Raw genomic sequence first — 17,108 nt, 5'->3', positions numbered from 1 at the left:
TGTTCATGGCAGGCACACTGCAGAAGCTCTTCACTGAGTAGAAGACCCCACCAACGCTGGGAAACTTCTCCCATTGAATAATACTTCTCCCACATACTTAAGGCTAGAAAAAATTTCCTCTGAAGTTACTATTCATGATTTATTAAATTTGAAAGCATTCTCCATTCTTTCTGGTTATCTGCTTTTATTCTCTAAATTGAAGATGCTGTGTTAGTGGTTTATAATATTCAAGGGGCATGAGATTAGATCCTACAAAGAGACAAAGGTTGATTGGAGACAGATCTACCTTTTAAGGCACTTAATATGCTTTAAGATTTCTAGAGAAAACAAATAAATACAAGTAGCATAATAATGGTAATAATAAAACAGTCATCATTAAGCTCTTACTCTGGGACAAAGGATTCTGTATAACACTGCTTCACAGTTGCCTGAGTTAGCCTCTGCCCCTACTGCACAGACATGGGAGCCCTGTTTTATACCACTGCAATAATTTCCTTCCAGTTTATAACTTAGGACATGAAGATGAAGGGTCTTAGTTCCTGCCATTTCTGAATGCCAGACACCTTGAGAACAGTTCAGGTCCAGTTTGTTTTTTTGTTGTTAACAAGCGCCTGCTCAGGACTCTCCTAGTAGATGCTTGTACTTAATTCAGAGTCTGTGCTTTTACCTGTTCATTCCTTTTCCTTGTTCTCAAGGTCTCAGGTTCCTGAAATTTTGTCACTCCAACCCTTGTGTGATGTTTCAATGTGGTTAGCTTAATTTTTTATTGGATTTGACAATCAGTTGTCCTCATGTCTTAAACATAGAAACAGACACAAGGGTTGAATACAAACTATTACTTGGAATTACTGATGATTAAAATGAGACCTCTTTGATTCATGAATGCATGCATGAATGAATGACTCTGTTTCTTGTGCCTTCTTTTGGGATCTTTTTCTTCTGTTTGTTTGTTTTATTCAATTCTAATATGTGAGTTTTTGTTTTGTCTTATTATATTTTATTTTATGGTTTTTTCATACAAGCCTGTTTTGTTTTGTGATGAGAGATAGAAAGGGAGTGATCTGGATGGGAGGAACGGTGGGGAACAGCTGGGAGAAGTAGGGGGAAGGAAAATCATAATATAAGGATATGTGGGAGAAAAAATCTATTTTCAATGAATGAAAAATATGATAGATGTAAATATATTATATATGGAAGCATCTGTATACCATCTTAAATCTTTCATAATCACTTTAATAGATTCAAAGTTATTTTAAAAAAATAATATAAAAATTTAAGAAAAACCTGAATCTTTTCTTCTATAGAATTAAACATGTCTGTTTCATTTCATCTACAGATCAGAACACTTTTTTTTTCAGTACTGAGTACTGAAACTTGGACCTCACACACACTGGGAAAGTCTATTTCTCTGGATTATATCCTATCTGCCCTCAGACTTTGAAAAGTCACTGTGTTGTCCAGTCTAGCCTTGATTTTACTTTATAGCTCAGGCTAAGCTTCCAATCCCCATCTCCAGCCTCCCAAACAGCTGGGATTATAGATGAGAGCCACGGGGCTGTCTCCAAATGCGTTTTTCTTTATTTAATCTGGGAAAGAATATAACATTGTTAACTATTTAAAACAAGATTGGGGAGCTGGAGAGATGGCTCAGAGGTTAAGAGCACTGACCACTCTTCCAGAGGTCCCGAGTTCAATTCCCAGCAACCACATGGTGGCTCACAACCATCTGTAATGGGACCTGATGCCCTCTTCTGGTGTGTCTGAAGACAGCTACAGTGTACTCACACACATAAACCAAGTAAATAATTCAGGAGGAGGAGGAGGGAGAGGAAGAAGAGGAGGAAGAGGAGAAGAAAAGGAGAAGAAGCAAAGGAAAAAGAAAAGGCAGTCTTTTTACTAACTTTTTTTCATTGAGTAAACATTTATTTTAACTTTATTACACCCCTGCTGTTTCCCCTCCCTCTTCTCAGTCCCACCACCACCACCTCCCCTCATCCCCACCTCTCACCCACTGCCCCACAGTTTCTCTTCAGGAAAAGGCAGGCCTAATAAGGCCAGCCAAGGCAACCCAGTAGAGGGAAAAGTTTCCAAAGGCAGGCAACAGAGGCAGAGGCAGCTCCTGCTCACACTGTCAGAAGTCCCACAAGCAGACCAAGCCACACAAATTGTAACATATGGGCGGAGTGTCTAGGTGGGGCTCATGCATGCTCCCTGGTTGGAGGTTCAGTCTCTGTGAGCCCCTGTGAACCCAGTTGGTTGAGTTTGTAGGTTTTCTTGTGGTTGACTAACATTTTGAAAGTCTTGGGTTCCAACCCATTCACCATAAAAAATAGATGTTTATAAAACATAATATATATAAATTATAAAATATAAAGTCATAAACCTAGGCTCATAGTAAACAATCATTAGTCTCCTGCTATACTGGACTTGTTTAATATTACCAAGCTTACTGATACGTTTTGTCTTTCCCCTCATCACATGCTAAATTACTTTAGATCATGGCATATAACTAATTACTCCTACATCATTAAATATTTAGACTGATAAGATATTTTGTCTGATTTTATCAGACAAATTCCTGTAATATTCTCAATATTTTAGAAGTTTTATGTGCAATCAGTTCCTCCGAGTGGGGTTACTGTGTCAAAAATCTTAAATGCTTATTACATCTCTTGGTGGAATCTGGGTCTTTAAAAAACAATTATACAAACTCCTGTCTTTGCTTTGTAACTTTCTTCCAATTCCCATTAACATGCAAAGCCTTTGCAGAAGGGGCGCCATTTCTTTTATAGAGTTCTTGAAACCCAACTCCCAACTTTGAGCATCCCATAAGATCTGAGCACTGGCTGTAGGCCCGACTCACCTTCTGCCTTCCCACTACCCTTCTTCCTGCTGTTGTGGAGAGGCAGCACTTCCAAGGATGTGATGCCCGATCGCTCCAGGATGTCCACCTCCACAGTCAGCCTCCCCACCAGCTGCTGGGGGCGCACGCTGATGCTATGCTCGTATTTCCCCAGCCTCCTCTGCAGAAGCTCTTCATAACTGAGGAAGAAAGCAGCTTTGTCCTTGCTGGGAATCACTAAAGACGCTTTGAACATGTCACTCCCGTTTTCTCTGTTAGGAAGAAAATAAAATGGACCACAGTTAAGCTCAGGGGAGGGAAGGCCTGCTTCCCTCCTCAGGTCACCTGCTATACTTGCCAAGGAGACTCTTGGTCAGAGCCAGATGAGAGCCCTAAGAAGAGAAAAATGAAGGCTATGGGTGCAGAGGGCGTGTCCAGAGAGCAGGAAGCCCTAGGCTCGGTCACATATCATAAAAAATAGAAAAGAAAAATGGAAGTAAAATTTGGAATTAGTATAAACCTACAGTAAAGGAAGGAAGACTACAGTTATGGTCTGATCTGAACTGCCCATCCCTAACAGGCTCCTATGTTGGGCACTTGGTCACCAGGCAATGACAGTGTTCAGGGGCGTTGAGGAACCTTTGAGCTCAGCTGAAGGAAGTGGGTCACCAATTAAAGGTCTCTGAAGAGCAATCGCTCAGTCTTCTCTTAGTAAGCAACCGCTTAGCTTTCTCTTCTCCTGGCGCTGCCACCTGGCGACCCCCACCGCAGACTTCACTGCACAGATGGAGCCATTCCCATCTCCGTAGCTTCCCTGCCGTGGTGGATAAGACACTCTGAAACCATGAGCTAAAATAAATCCTTCCTCTCTTACAGTTGCTTCTTTAGGGTTTGTTTGCATCCTACGAAGGACCAAGGAATATTAAGTAGGAGAGAATTAAACGTCTGGCATCCCTTGCTCTCCCTGAGGCAGACCCAAGGATGTGATAAAGAGAACAGTTACAAAATTCAGCTTGGTCAAGATGTGAATAGCGTTAGAGGTGTGGCTACGAAAATGCTTGTATTTTACATAGTTCTAAAACTGAAAACAAGTTACATTTTTTTTTTCACCTTGGTGATTGTGTTTATCAGGAAATAAAATCAATATGACTGAAAGTTATAAAATTACTACTCATTGCAAATGCTTTCAGGACTTGGGGTTCAGATTGTCTGAATTGAGGTGGCAGAACACCAACAGTGGCTAAGAGATTCAAGAATTGTGAGTTGGTGGGGAGGATCCATTTAAATAAGAATTCTTTTGCTCAGAGCATTCTGGGAGAAGCTGCAGGAAAGAAGAGACTCAAATTGTCTGGAGGAATCTCAGATGGCTCAGCAGGTAAGAGCACTGACTGCTCTTCCAGAGGTTATGAGTTCAAATCCTAGCAACCACATGGTGGCTCACAACCATCCGTAATGAGATCCAATGCCCTCTTCTGGAGTGTCTGAAGACAGCTACAGTGCACTTACATATAATAGTAAATAAATCTTAAAAACAAACAAACAAACAAACAAAAACTACAAGTTCTGAACTGGGGAGGATAAGTCAGAAAAGGAATGACAAAAGGGATCAGACGTGGGGGACCAGACAAGGGAGGCCATTCCAGTCCACACACGAATGGTTCACTGAGCTCTTTGGCTCACTGTACTCCTTCCTAAAACTGGAAAGAGATACAAATATTGAGCCAGAAAAGCTTCACTCCACATTAGGCAGATCAAATGAAAAAGAAGTGACAGCAAAACCCATTGAAGTAAAAACTTCAGAACGTCTGATGGAAGAAACATGGGGCAGGAATGGGATTAGATCACTTTCATTAGTAAAACCAGATTTGGTTACGAAAGACATTGGAAGAATAACTCAAAATTCAAAGGGGAAGTTTTGGGGTTTTTTTTAAATCTTAAATTCCATACACAGCCAAAATACCAATCCAGACCTCAGAAAGCTTATCCACCATTCACTCATGCTAAGAATGTTACTTCAGAATATACTTTCAACAAAGGTAAAGACCATTAAAGAGGAGGAAGTTGTAGAATCAAAGAAATAACAAAACTAATCCAGAACAAAAGGGAGACTCCAGAGAACATGTTTTACAGCAAAATGACAAAGCAAAAGTAGGACATTGGAAGGACAGGACCCAGCCACGTTTTAAGAACTAGGAAATCAGGATTTAGCCTGATCTTCCATTTATCCTGTAGCTGACGTTGGCCAAGCATCCAGTGTGATTGGATGTCATTTCACAAGAAGCTCAATTATAGCTCCTCATTTTATCATTACAAACAAACTATGTGTCTTAGTAGATGTTACCAGTGGCAAAATGAATTTCTATCTCCTAAGAAACAAGGAAAGCAATTAAAACTCTAGGATTTATGGCCCAGCTAAATTAAGTGGTGCCATCACTTTGAATAATTCTGATTAAGACAATTTGGGACACAGCTGTGGTTCAGCAAAGTGAGATTTTAATAACTTGTGAGCAAAGGAGACAGCATCCAGAGACACTGTACAGCATTCCACCCAACAGAGACACTGTACAGCATTCCACCCAACAGAGACACTGTACAGCATTCCACCCAACAGAGACACTGTACAGCATTCCACCCAACAGAGACACTGTACAGCATTCCACCCAACAGAGACACTGTACAGCATTCCACCCAACAGAGACACTGTACAGCATTCCACCCAACAGAGACACTGTACAGCATTCCACCCAACAGAGACACTGTACAGCATTCCACCCAACAGAGACACTGTACAGCATTCCACCAGAGACACTGTACAGCATTCCACCCAACAGAGACAGCGCCTTAGGGTTGTGAGAAGGGGGCGGGGAAGAGGGTGCATAAAAGTCCAATGAGGAATTGTTTGAGCAGGCTCAAAGCAACCAGAGCTGTGTGCAGAACCATCAATGTCACCTTGACTGGACCGCCTCAAGGCCCTGTGTCCTTGGGAACTGCAGTGTTAGGTTAAATATAGAGCGGTTTATCCTTATCTGAATATCCTTTATCTGGTATTCTAGCTCAGTTTGCTTTTTAGAATCAGAATGTACCCAAGACTCATCTTCAACCCAGAAGGAGCTCTTCCATTCTCACCGGCAGCAAGTCTGACCACCAAGTCCTATGATCCTTGAGAACTAGTTTCCCCAAACAATGTCGTTTTATGAATGAACAGCATCAGATTTACAAGCAACCTTTTGTCTAGATATCAAAATGGCTTTCTGCAAAAGGAAAAGAACCCTTTCAATGGAAGAGTAGAGGCAGGAATAGGTCTTTGTGTACTAGATAGAAACAATCAATAGCAATATTACAGAGTAATGCTGGGACTCAGTAGAGTGCATGTTGAACAAACCTGATTCTAGATGCTTAGTTAACTGTTACTTACTCATTATCGTCTGAGGTTCTGTTCCTTTTATCTTTTACGCTCTCACTGCTTTTCTTATCTTTCTGTGTAATTTCACCCCGATACACGCTGTCTCCTATAAGCCTAAAACACAAAATGCAGCTGTGTTACCAGCCCCAAGACAAACTCTGACATGAATCTCAGAGCCATGACAACCACAGAAAATATTTGTATGTGCCTCCAGGGTATGCAGATAGAGTGCATTCCACACTCAGCACCAGCCTTGAAGTATCAAGACCAAAGGGCACCACTCTGACCTAGGATACCCCATAATTCATAGGAGTAAAACCCAAGATCTCAAATTCCCATGGGTAACTCTGCAGCTTGTACCTTTGCTGCATAAAAATGAAACACAAAATTCCTACCATGGTTATAACGCTTTACCTCTTAGAGCAGAATAAGAAGAAATAGATTTGAGAATATCGCTCAAGTTTTATACTGTCTCACTGTCTAAGTCTCAAATTAATCACAGCTATTTCCCTGAACTCCCTTCCCAAAGGAGCCCTTCTTGACAAGCATGATGGTGGTAATTATAACACTAGCCCTCAGGAGGCTGGGCATGAGGGATAATGGGTTCAAAGCTTGCCTGGTCTACATAATAAGACTTTGTCTTAGAAAACACAAACAAAAGCCTCTCTCAATCTTTATATCATAGTGTTCACTGCTGTCCAAAATGATCTCATTTACTAATCCATTTACTTAATTATTGACTATTTCTCCTTCACTGGAATTTCTGGAGCAGAGCAATATTCTTCTTTATTATATCAATTCCCTCAAAGAGTGCCTGTCCTAGAGTGGACATAAAGGATGGGAAAAAGAAAGAAGAGGGAGGAGGAAAGTGAGAGATGAAGAAGAAAAGAATGGAATGAAAGAAGAAAATAGATGAGGAGAGGGAGGGAAGGTAGGAAGGGAAAGGAGAAGGGAAGGGAGGAAGGGAAAGGAGGAGGGAAGGGAGGAAGAGAAAGGAGAAAGAAAGGAAGGAGGGAAGGAAGGAGGGAAGGGAGAAAGGGAAAGGAGAAGAGGGAGGAAGGGAAGGGGGAAGAGAAAGGAGGAGGGAAGGGAGGAAGGGAAAGGAGGAGGTAAGAGAGGAGTGTAAGGATGTTAGGAAAAAAGTCAAGAAGGAAGGAAAGGAAACAAGGAGTTAGGAAGTTAGGGAGGGAGAGGAAGGAAGAGAAGGGAGGTGACAGTGGAAGGAGAGCAGGCAGGCGACCTTCTGCTTCTTAGACCATCTATCTATAGGATATACATCTATCTATAGGATATACATTCTCACACTTAATGGGCACCTTGTACCCTCTCACATTCACCCTGACCGTCTACAGACAACTCTCTGCCTCTGACCATGGCATCACTTACATGGTGAAGTTGGTGATGAAAGCTGATTCTGGAATCTGCATCTGGAACTCAGCCTCCTGGTCTTCAGAAGCTCTGTTGAGCATCCTGCAGGACACCGTGGTGAAGGCATAGCGGGAAATGATGGTAGACTTCACCGAAAACTCTGCCATCAAGGGCTTGGTTTTCTGTGGGAGTTAAAAGGCATGTTCCTCTCAGTGATACATGAAAATGGGTCCAAACCCTTGTGGCTGTGAGTCTTTCCCCACATGGGAAACAAAAGCTCCAGCTTGCAAACCTTTGGGATATGAGTCCTGTGCTCTCTCGGTATCTTGTACTTTTACCTCTCCATTTTAACTCATTTCACTCTATCGAATAATCAGTTCACGATATAAAACCAACTCTTCAACACTAACTTTTATAAGAGAACACAATGGTATACAGTTTCAAACAAAAAACAAACAACAAACATATTAATTAGATATAGCTTTGTAAATTGTTGAAGGTTTAGAAGTTCACATTATTCATTATTTCTGCTACAAACTTTTAAATCACTCTGTTGATCACACACAGCTTCAGAATATGCCCCCCCCCCAAGAGTGCTCAGTTTACCTTTATTTCCATATTCCCCAGAGAAAACTGTAGTCAAGGCTTTGCCACCTGGATCACAGCTCCATGATTATAAATCAGTCCTTATATAAATTAGCAGCAAAGACAAGAGACTATCAGACGGTTCAGAACCAAAGTAAAAGAAAACTTAAGCCTGTAATAATTACATTTATCACCAAAGTTTCTTTCAAAGAGTCTATTTGTTTATTCTCTGTGTATATTTATATTGGCATGCCTGCTAGCATACCTGTAAAAGTCATCTCTCTACTTCCCTCATGTGGGTCCCAGGGTTTAAATTCATGTCAGGAGGTTTGGAGGAAAGCCCCTTCATCCTCTCTGCCATCTTTTTGTAAGGGCAGTAACTGGTAGGAAAATTTAAGAGCTCAGTAAAACTGTTCCTTGTTTTGTTTTCCTTGTTCCTAGCTACATCTGGTAACAGCTGGTAGTAGAAGCCCAAAAAGGAAGGAAGCAGTCGTGAGGAAATGCGTTCCTAACCTTGATGCCCTAACTCCTAACCAGGAGGTGGCTGAGCAACTGACAGGGTTCTGGGTTGATTGCAGGCCCCCCACCCCTGCCTCCAATCTGGCTATTGAAGTCTTAACCCCCAGTGTGATGGTGTTTAGCCGGATGTGGGTGGCCTTGACAGCAGAAAGTTCAAGTTCAGGACTCAGCTTTTGTTTGGTGCTCCCATCTTAGCTTGAGAATAGCCACGTTTGTGATGTGTGAATGTATAGATAGCATTTTCAGTGTGTGTGTGTGTGTGTGTGTGTGTGTGTGTGTGAGAGAGAGAGAGAGAGAGAGACAGAGAGAGAGACAGAGAGAGAGAGCGAGCGCTCCAGTACCTCTTCTCTACGCAAACCCTCCATTCTTACCATCTTATTTAACCATTCTTACCTGTCAAGGCCACCCACGTTGTGGTGTTTTATTATGACTATTCATTCGGACAGACAAGACAGTCACCCCATGGGATCTTGGAAGCATCTCATTCTCACTTCACAGATGGCAGCAGCAAGTCACACTCAGTGATGAGACACATCAGTAATGGCCCTCCAGATACAGAGACGGGACCTGGACTCAATCCCAGTTGCCCAGAGCCAACACCTGCCACCGTCAAGTGAGGCCTCCTGGCTGGGCTGTATGGTACGGCTTTACTGGTCTTTTCATGCTCAAATCCCAGATGTTCTTACTCTGGGGAAATTATACTTTCTTCTATGAAAAATACCTGAACAATTCAACCCTTGGCCACTTAGTTTCTTTTACAAACCTAGAACAGTTTTCCAAAAACATGAATTTGTGACATGTTATTATCAGGCATATTGGTCCTGTGATAGAGAAGATCAGTACAAACCTGTTTCCAAGGAGCTACAGATGGGGCTTCTATTCCTCAAAATCATCAGAACAAGGAAAGACAACTCAACAGGCGCTTTCTTTGCATGATGTGTTCAACATGTGGACATGCGTTGTGAGTGTAAGTGTGGCAGCTCTGAGGGAAAAGATACCCTGGCAGTCAGGCACCAAGGAATACTACAAAGTCACAGTCACACACACACACACACACACACACACACACACACACACACACAAACCAACTCATGGAAGAGATTTATTGGGAAAAAAGAACCCAAGAGGGTGACCATCTTAGGCGAGAAGCAGCATAGAACTGATCGAAACACAAGGTTTATGGAAGATTTCTTGTTGGGTGTTGTAGTGGCTATTCCTGGTTGTCAACTTGACAATATTTGGAATGAACTACAATCCGGAATTGGAAGGCTCACCAGTGACCCTTATCTGGAGGCTTGGAGATCCTTATCTGGATCTTGGTTTGAAGATCTTGAGCCATAGTGGCTATGGATTCCAGAAGATTGAATCTCCGAGTTAAGGAACACACCTTTAATCTGGGCTATGCCTTTCATCTGGGATTAAAGGTGTGGTGGAACACACCTTTAATCTGGGCTACACCTTTTGCTGGAGACAATATAAGGACATTGGAAGAAGGGAGTCTAGCTCTTGCTCCTGCTCCTTCGCCTGCTTGCTGCGTGAGACTGAGTAACTGCTAGATCCTTGGACTTCCATTCACAGCTGTGACTGAACGATTGTTGGGAATTGAGCTGCCGACTGTAAGTCATCAATAAATTCCTTTATTATCTAGAGACTATCCATAAGTTCTGTGACTCTAGAGAACCCTGACTAATACAGAAGTTGGTACCAGGAGTGGTTCTAGAGTAACAGAAGTACAAGGATGAATCTTTTAAAATTCTGGAATTGGCTTGTTGATCCACCAGCACTTTCAACTATTGAAACCTCTACAGATTCTCTCCCTCCTGGGAGCTCAGAGAATTTTGAAGACCCATGGTTGAAACTATATTCCGAACTTAAAGAAGCTAATGCCCTTGATTTTCTTAATGAATTAGGTGATTCAGTGCACAAAGCTTTCTACAAGATGGGGAAAAAATCGAAAAATGATTTTACTGGCTGGCTGCTCTTAGTATCTGTGGAAAAAATGATGAATGAAAGGAAGGAGTTGTGTGATAAAATCGAAAGGCTCCAGACACAAGTAAACAATCTAAAAGTTGCTAAGTGTGTCCTTGAGGAGAATCTTCTCTCTTGTGGCAATAGAGCTCAAGTTGCAGAAAATCAAACGGAAACTCTCATTGTAAGATTGGCTGAACTACAGCGAAAATTCAAGTCTCAGCCTCAGAGTGTGTCGACAGTTAAAGTAAGGGCTCTAATTGGCAAAGAATGGGATCCTACAACATGGGATGGGGATGTGTGGGAAGACCATGTTGAAGCTGAGAATTTTGAATCCTCAGATTCTCAAGGGTTTGCCCCACCTGAGGAAGTAGTACCCTCAGCCCCACCTCTTGAAATAATGCCTTCCCCACATGAGGAAATTAATTTTGCAGAGTCTGCTCACGGCCCACCAATAGTTTCTTCTAGACCTGTAACCAGACTCAAAGCAAAACAGGCTCCTAGAGGGGAGGTAGAAAGTGTAGTCCATGAGGAAATTCGCTACACTACTAAGGAGCTTAATGAGTTTGCTAATTCATTCAAGCAGAAACCTGGTGAATATGTGTGGGAATGGATTTTAAGGGTGTGGGATAAGGGTGGAAGGAACATAAAACTAGAGCAGGCTGAGTTTATTGACATGGGTCCTCTGAGTAGAGATTCTAGGTTTAATACGGAAGCTCGCATAGTTAAAAAAGGTGTCAAAAGTTTGTTTGAATGGTTGGCTGAGGTGTTTATCAAAAGATGGCCTACTGGAAATGACTTGGAGATGCCTGATATTCCATGGCTTAGTGTTGATGAAGGGATTTTAAGACTTAGGGAAATTGCAATGCTAGAGTGGATATATTGTGTAAAGCATAATTGTCCACAATGGGAAGGTCCAGAAGATATGCCTTTCACCAGCTCTATAAGACGCAAATTGGTGAGAGGGGCACCAGCACATTTGAAGGGTTTTGTTCTTTCCCTTTTCCTTGTGCCAGATCTTAGCATTGGAGATGCTTCTGCTCAATTAGATGAATTAAATTCACTGGGTTTAGTTGGATTCCGAGGTAACAAGGGCCAGGTGGCAGCATTGAATCGCCCGAGACAAGGTGATTCTAGTTATTATAATGGACAGCGTAGACAAAAGAATGTTTATAATAACATACCCAGTAATGGTCAGCACAGGAGAGGTGAAATTTATAATGGCATGACTCGGTTGGACCTTTGGTACTGGCTAACCAATCATGGTGTTTCCAGGAATGAAATACATAGGAAGCCTACTGCATATTTGTTTGATCTGTATAAGCAGAAAAATTCTCAAACAAATGAAAGAAAGGCTACATTAGATCGTGGTAAACAGCCAAATGAAAGAAAGGCTACATTAGATCGTGGTAAACAGCAATCTCGGCCAGTGAATCAATTTCCAGACTTGAGACAGTTTGCAGATCCAGAACCCCTTGAATGAAGGGGTGGCCAGGTTCCGCTGAGGAAGGATCTTGATAAGACACTCAAAGGTTTTGCTGTTACCCTTTCTCCAGTTCTTCCCCAGAGGGACCTACGGCCTTTTACAAGGGTAACTGTACACTGGGGAAAAGGAAATAATCAGACTTTTCGGGGTCTGCTGGATACTGGTTCTGAGTTGACACTGATCCCAGGGGATCCCAAGAAACATTGTGGCCCTCCAGTTAAAGTAGGGGCTTATGGAGGGCAGGTGATTAATGGAGTTTTGACTGATGTCCGACTCACAGTAGGTCCAGTAGGTCCCCGGACACATCCTGTGGTGATTTCCCCAGTTCCAGAATGTATAATTGGGATAGATATACTCAGAAATTGGCAGAATTCTCATATTGGTTCCCTGAACTGTAGAGTGAGGGCTATTATGGTTGGAAAGGCCAAATGGAAGCCTTTAGAGTTGCCTTTGCCAAAGAAAATAGTGAATCAAAAACAGTATCGTATTCCTGGAGGAATTGCAGAAATTACTGCCACTATCAAGGACTTGAAAGATGCAGGGGTGGTGGTTCCCACCACATCTCCATTTAACTCTCCTATCTGGCCAGTGCAGAAAACAGATGGATCATGGAGAATGACAGTTGATTACCGAAAACTAAATCAGGTAGTAACTCCAATTGCAGCTGCTGTACCAGATGTAGTTTCCTTACTTGAGCAAATTAACACATCTCCTGGCACCTGGTATGCGGCTATTGATCTGGCAAATGCCTTCTTCTCAGTACCTGTCCATAAGGACCACCAGAAGCAATTTGCTTTCAGTTGGCAAGGCCAACAGTATACCTTCACAGTTTTGCCTCAAGGATATATTAACTCTCCTGCCCTGTGTCATAATTTAGTTAGAAGGGATCTTGATCGTTTGGATCTTCCACAAAATATCACATTGGTGCACTATATTGATGACATTATGCTGATTGGACCAAGTGAGCAGGAAGTAGCAACCACTTTGGACTCATTGGTAACACATATGCGTATCAGAGGATGGGAAATAAATCCAACCAAAATTCAAGGACCATCTACCTCAGTGAAATTCTTAGGAGTCCAGTGGTGTGGGGCATGCAGAGATATTCCTTCTAAGGTGAAAGATAAGTTATTGCACCTGGCCCCTCCTACAACCAAGAAAGAAGCACAACGTTTAGTGGGTCTATTTGGATTCTGGAGACAACACATCCCTCACTTGGGTGTGTTACTTAGGCCTATTTACCAAGTGACTCGGAAAGCTGCTAGCTTTGTGTGGGGCCTGGAACAGGAGAAGGCCCTTCAACAGGTCCAGGCTGCTGTGCAGGCTGCTCTACCACTTGGACCATATGACCCAGCAGATCCGATGGTACTTGAGGTGTCTGTGGCTGATAGAGATGCTGTTTGGAGCCTCTGGCAGGCCCCTGTAGGTGAATCACAGAAAAGGCCTTTGGGATTTTGGAGCAAAGCTCTACCATCATCTGCAGACAACTATTCTCCCTTTGAAAAACAGCTCTTGGCCTGCTATTGGGCCTTAGTGGAAACTGAACATCTGACAATAGGACACCAAGTCACTATGCGACCTGAACTACCCATCATGAGCTGGGTACTATCAGACCCTGCAAGTCATAAAGTGGGACGTGCACAGCAGCAGTCTATTATCAAATGGAAGTGGTATATACGTGATCGGGCCAGAGCAGGTCCTGAAGGCACAAGCAAGTTACATGAAGAAGTTGCTCAAATGCCTATGGTTTCTACTCCTGTTACAATGCCATCTGCTGCCAAGCATGCACCTATAGCCTCATGGGGTGTTCCCTATGATCAACTGACCGAAGAGGAGAAGACTAGAGCCTGGTTTACTGATGGCTCTGCACGTTATGCAGGCACCACCCAGAAGTGGACAGCTGCAGCATTACAACCCCTTTCTGGGACAACACTGAAAGACACAGGTGAAGGGAAATCTTCATAGTGGGCAGAACTTCGGGCAGTACACATGGTATTACAGTTTGTTTGTAAGAAGAAGTGGCCAGATGTACGATTATTCACTGATTCATGGGCTGTAGCCAATGGATTGGCTGGATGGTCAGGGACTTGGAAAGATCACAATTGGAAAATTGGTGAGAAAGACATCTGGGGAAGAAGTATGTGGATAGATCTCTCCAAATGGGCAAAGGATGTGAAGATATTTGTGTCCCATGTAAATGCTCACCAAAAGGTGACTTCAGCTGAGGAGGAGTTCAATAATCAAGTGGATAAGATGACCCGTTCTGTGGACAATCAGCCTCTCTCCCCAGCCATCCCTGTCATTGCTCAATGGGCACATGAACAAAGTGGCCATGGTGGTCGAGATGGAGGTTATGCTTGGGCTCAGCAACATGGGCTTCCACTCACCAAGGCTGACCTGGCTACAGCTGCTGCTGATTGCCAGATCTGCCAACAGCAGAAACCAACACTGAGCCCCAGATATGGCACCATTCCTCGAGGTGACCAGCCAGCAACCTGGTGGCAGGTTGACTCTCACGATCATGGAATTCACTGGTCTTACCACATTCCCCATCATCCTGAAGCAGCTGGGCTGATAGAAAGATGGAATGGCCTTTTGAAGACGCAGTTACAGCGCCAATTAGGTGGTAACAGCTTGGAAGGCTGGGGCAGAGTTCTTCAGAAGGCAGTATATGCTTTGAATCAGCGCTCGATATATGGTACAGTTTCACCCATAGCCAGGATTCATGGATCCAGGAATCAAGGGGTGGAAAACGGAATAGTTCCACTTACTATCACTCCTAGTGACCCTCTAGGAAAATTTTTGCTTCCTGTCCCCATAACTCTAGGTTCTGCTGGCTTAGAAGTTTTGGCTCCAGAGAGGGGAGTGCTCCTACCAGGAGCTACAACAAACATTTCATTGAACTGGAAGCTCAGACTTCCCCCTGGTCATTTTGGGCTTCTAATGCCCTTAAACCAACAGGCTAAAAAAGGAATAACAGTGTTAGGAGGGGTGATAGATCCAGATTACCATGGGGAAATTGGATTACCTCTTCACAATGGTGGTAAGCAAGATTATGTCTGGAGTGCAGGAGATCCCTTAGGGCGTCTCTTAGTACTACCATGTCCTGTGATTAAAGTCAATGGGAAACTACAACAGCCTAATCCAAGCAGGATGACAAAGGACGCAGACCCATCAGGAATGAAGGTATGGGTCAATCCTCCAGGAAAAGAGCCAAGACCTGCTGAGGTGCTGGCTGAAGGTGAAGGAAATACAGAATGGGTAGTAGAGGAAGGTAGTTATAAATACCAATTAAGGCCACGTAACCAGTTGCAGAAACGAGGATTATAAAGTAATATGAATGCCCATTGTAAATTTACTAATGCGTTTGCGATTGTACGAGGGATAGTTATATCATGTTAGGCGTATTTACAACCTTGTTATTGTTTCATGTGAACATGAGATATTATTTGTGTCAAGTTGACAAGGGGTGGATTGTAGTGGCTATTCCTGGTTGTCAACTTGACAATATTTGGAATGAACTACAATCCGGAATTGGAAGGCTCACCAGTGACCCTTATCTGGAGGCTTGGAGATCCTTATCTGGATCTTGGTTTGAAGATCTTGAGCCATAGTGGCTATGGATTCCAGAAGATTGAATCTCCGAGTTAAGGAACACACCTTTAATCTGGGCTATGCCTTTCATCTGGGATTAAAGGTGTGGTGGAACACACCTTTAATCTGGGCTACACCTTTTGCTGGAGACAATATAAGGACATTGGAAGAAGGGAGTCTAGCTCTTGCTCCTGCTCCTTCGCCTGCTTGCTGCGTGAGACTGAGTAACTGCTAGATCCTTGGACTTCCATTCACAGCTGTGACTGAACGATTGTTGGGAATTGAGCTGCCGACTGTAAGTCATCAATAAATTCCTTTATTATCTAGAGACTATCCATAAGTTCTGTGACTCTAGAGAACCCTGACTAATACAGGTGTTGAGGTGGGATATTTCCAGGGCAGAGATTTCCACAGTGGGGATTGGTGGGAATTAAGTTCAGAGCTTGGGATTTTTACTCTGTGGAGCCCAGGGGCTGGGTCCAGCCCTTAGCACTGTTCTGTGGGTGAAACCTCTGTGGGGGTGGAGGTCCTCAGGGGAGAAGCCGTGCCACGTGGTTGCCTCCAGGCACTTACAGTAACTGCAAAATGAATATACTCAAACTTCCATAGAAGGGTGGGCAACAGGATCCGAGCCAAGCTTAGGAACAGGAAAATGAAACTCGGCGCTCGGCTGTGCTCCGTGCAGGGGTGGCAGCGATACTCATCTTTTTGTCAGTTATGACGGGCTCAGGGGGGACTTCTGGTCTTTAGTGCCTGGAAAAAAAATCTGACAACTAAATGGGACGATATGAAGGACACTATGTGTCTCTCTGAGACAGCTGGAAGACATAAACTTGACATGAAGTTTTGCTAAGTAATCATCAAGTTCCGGGGGCGGGGAGGGGGGGATGAAGCATATTTGAAATAATTTTTTACTTAAGTAAATAATTTACTTAAAGAAGAACAATTCTACAGTTTGGTCTAAGGAGGAGTTATTTTTAAATTTAGAGGATGCTGTAGGTGCCTCCTTACAACCTAAGCACCTGGGAGATGGAGTTAGAAGGACCACAGCTAAAGTTAAAGATGGGACGGGGAGAGAAGGTACAGAGAGACAGAGAGGGGACTGAGTTTGAGCATCTACAAGTTACATTGTTAAGGTGATATACAAGAGCATATAGGTATTAGATTTCTGCTTGTATAAAAGGTATGAGCCAGATGCCCCTGAAAGTACGTAGGAAGAGCTGAAGAGCTTCGTGTGGAAGATAACTGACTGGTTAGATGCATAAACCAGGGGCCTGGCCACTCCATTCTTTTTGTTAACTGAACAATGTAATGATATTCACTCAAAAATAAATATAATTAAA

General features: G+C 43.1%; 1 protein-coding gene across 2 annotated transcripts in view; it reads right to left on the bottom strand.

Annotated features, from left to right (window-relative positions):
* Positions 1 to 17,108, bottom strand: part of Itih5 (inter-alpha (globulin) inhibitor H5) — a 102,994-nt gene that overhangs the window by 63,216 nt on the left and 22,670 nt on the right. Inside the window, exons 3-5 of one of the 2 annotated variants that reach the window (NM_172471.2) lie at positions 7,632 to 7,795; positions 6,258 to 6,359; positions 2,864 to 3,114 (exon numbers count right to left, since the gene is read on the bottom strand). In NM_172471.2, coding sequence (NP_766059.1) covers positions 2,864 to 3,114; positions 6,258 to 6,359; positions 7,632 to 7,795 — 517 coding nt within the window. The remainder of the gene's footprint in view (positions 1 to 2,863; positions 3,115 to 6,257; positions 6,360 to 7,631; positions 7,796 to 17,108) is intronic. The other variant, XM_006497435.1, reaches the window with a different exon arrangement.

Source organism: Mus musculus, chromosome 2 (assembly GCF_000001635.26).
Source record: "Mus musculus strain C57BL/6J chromosome 2, GRCm38.p6 C57BL/6J".
NCBI classification, from domain to species: Eukaryota; Metazoa; Chordata; class Mammalia; order Rodentia; family Muridae; genus Mus; species Mus musculus.
Note: the sequence above shows the minus strand (reverse complement) of the source record. Positions and strands in the feature narration are given on the sequence as shown.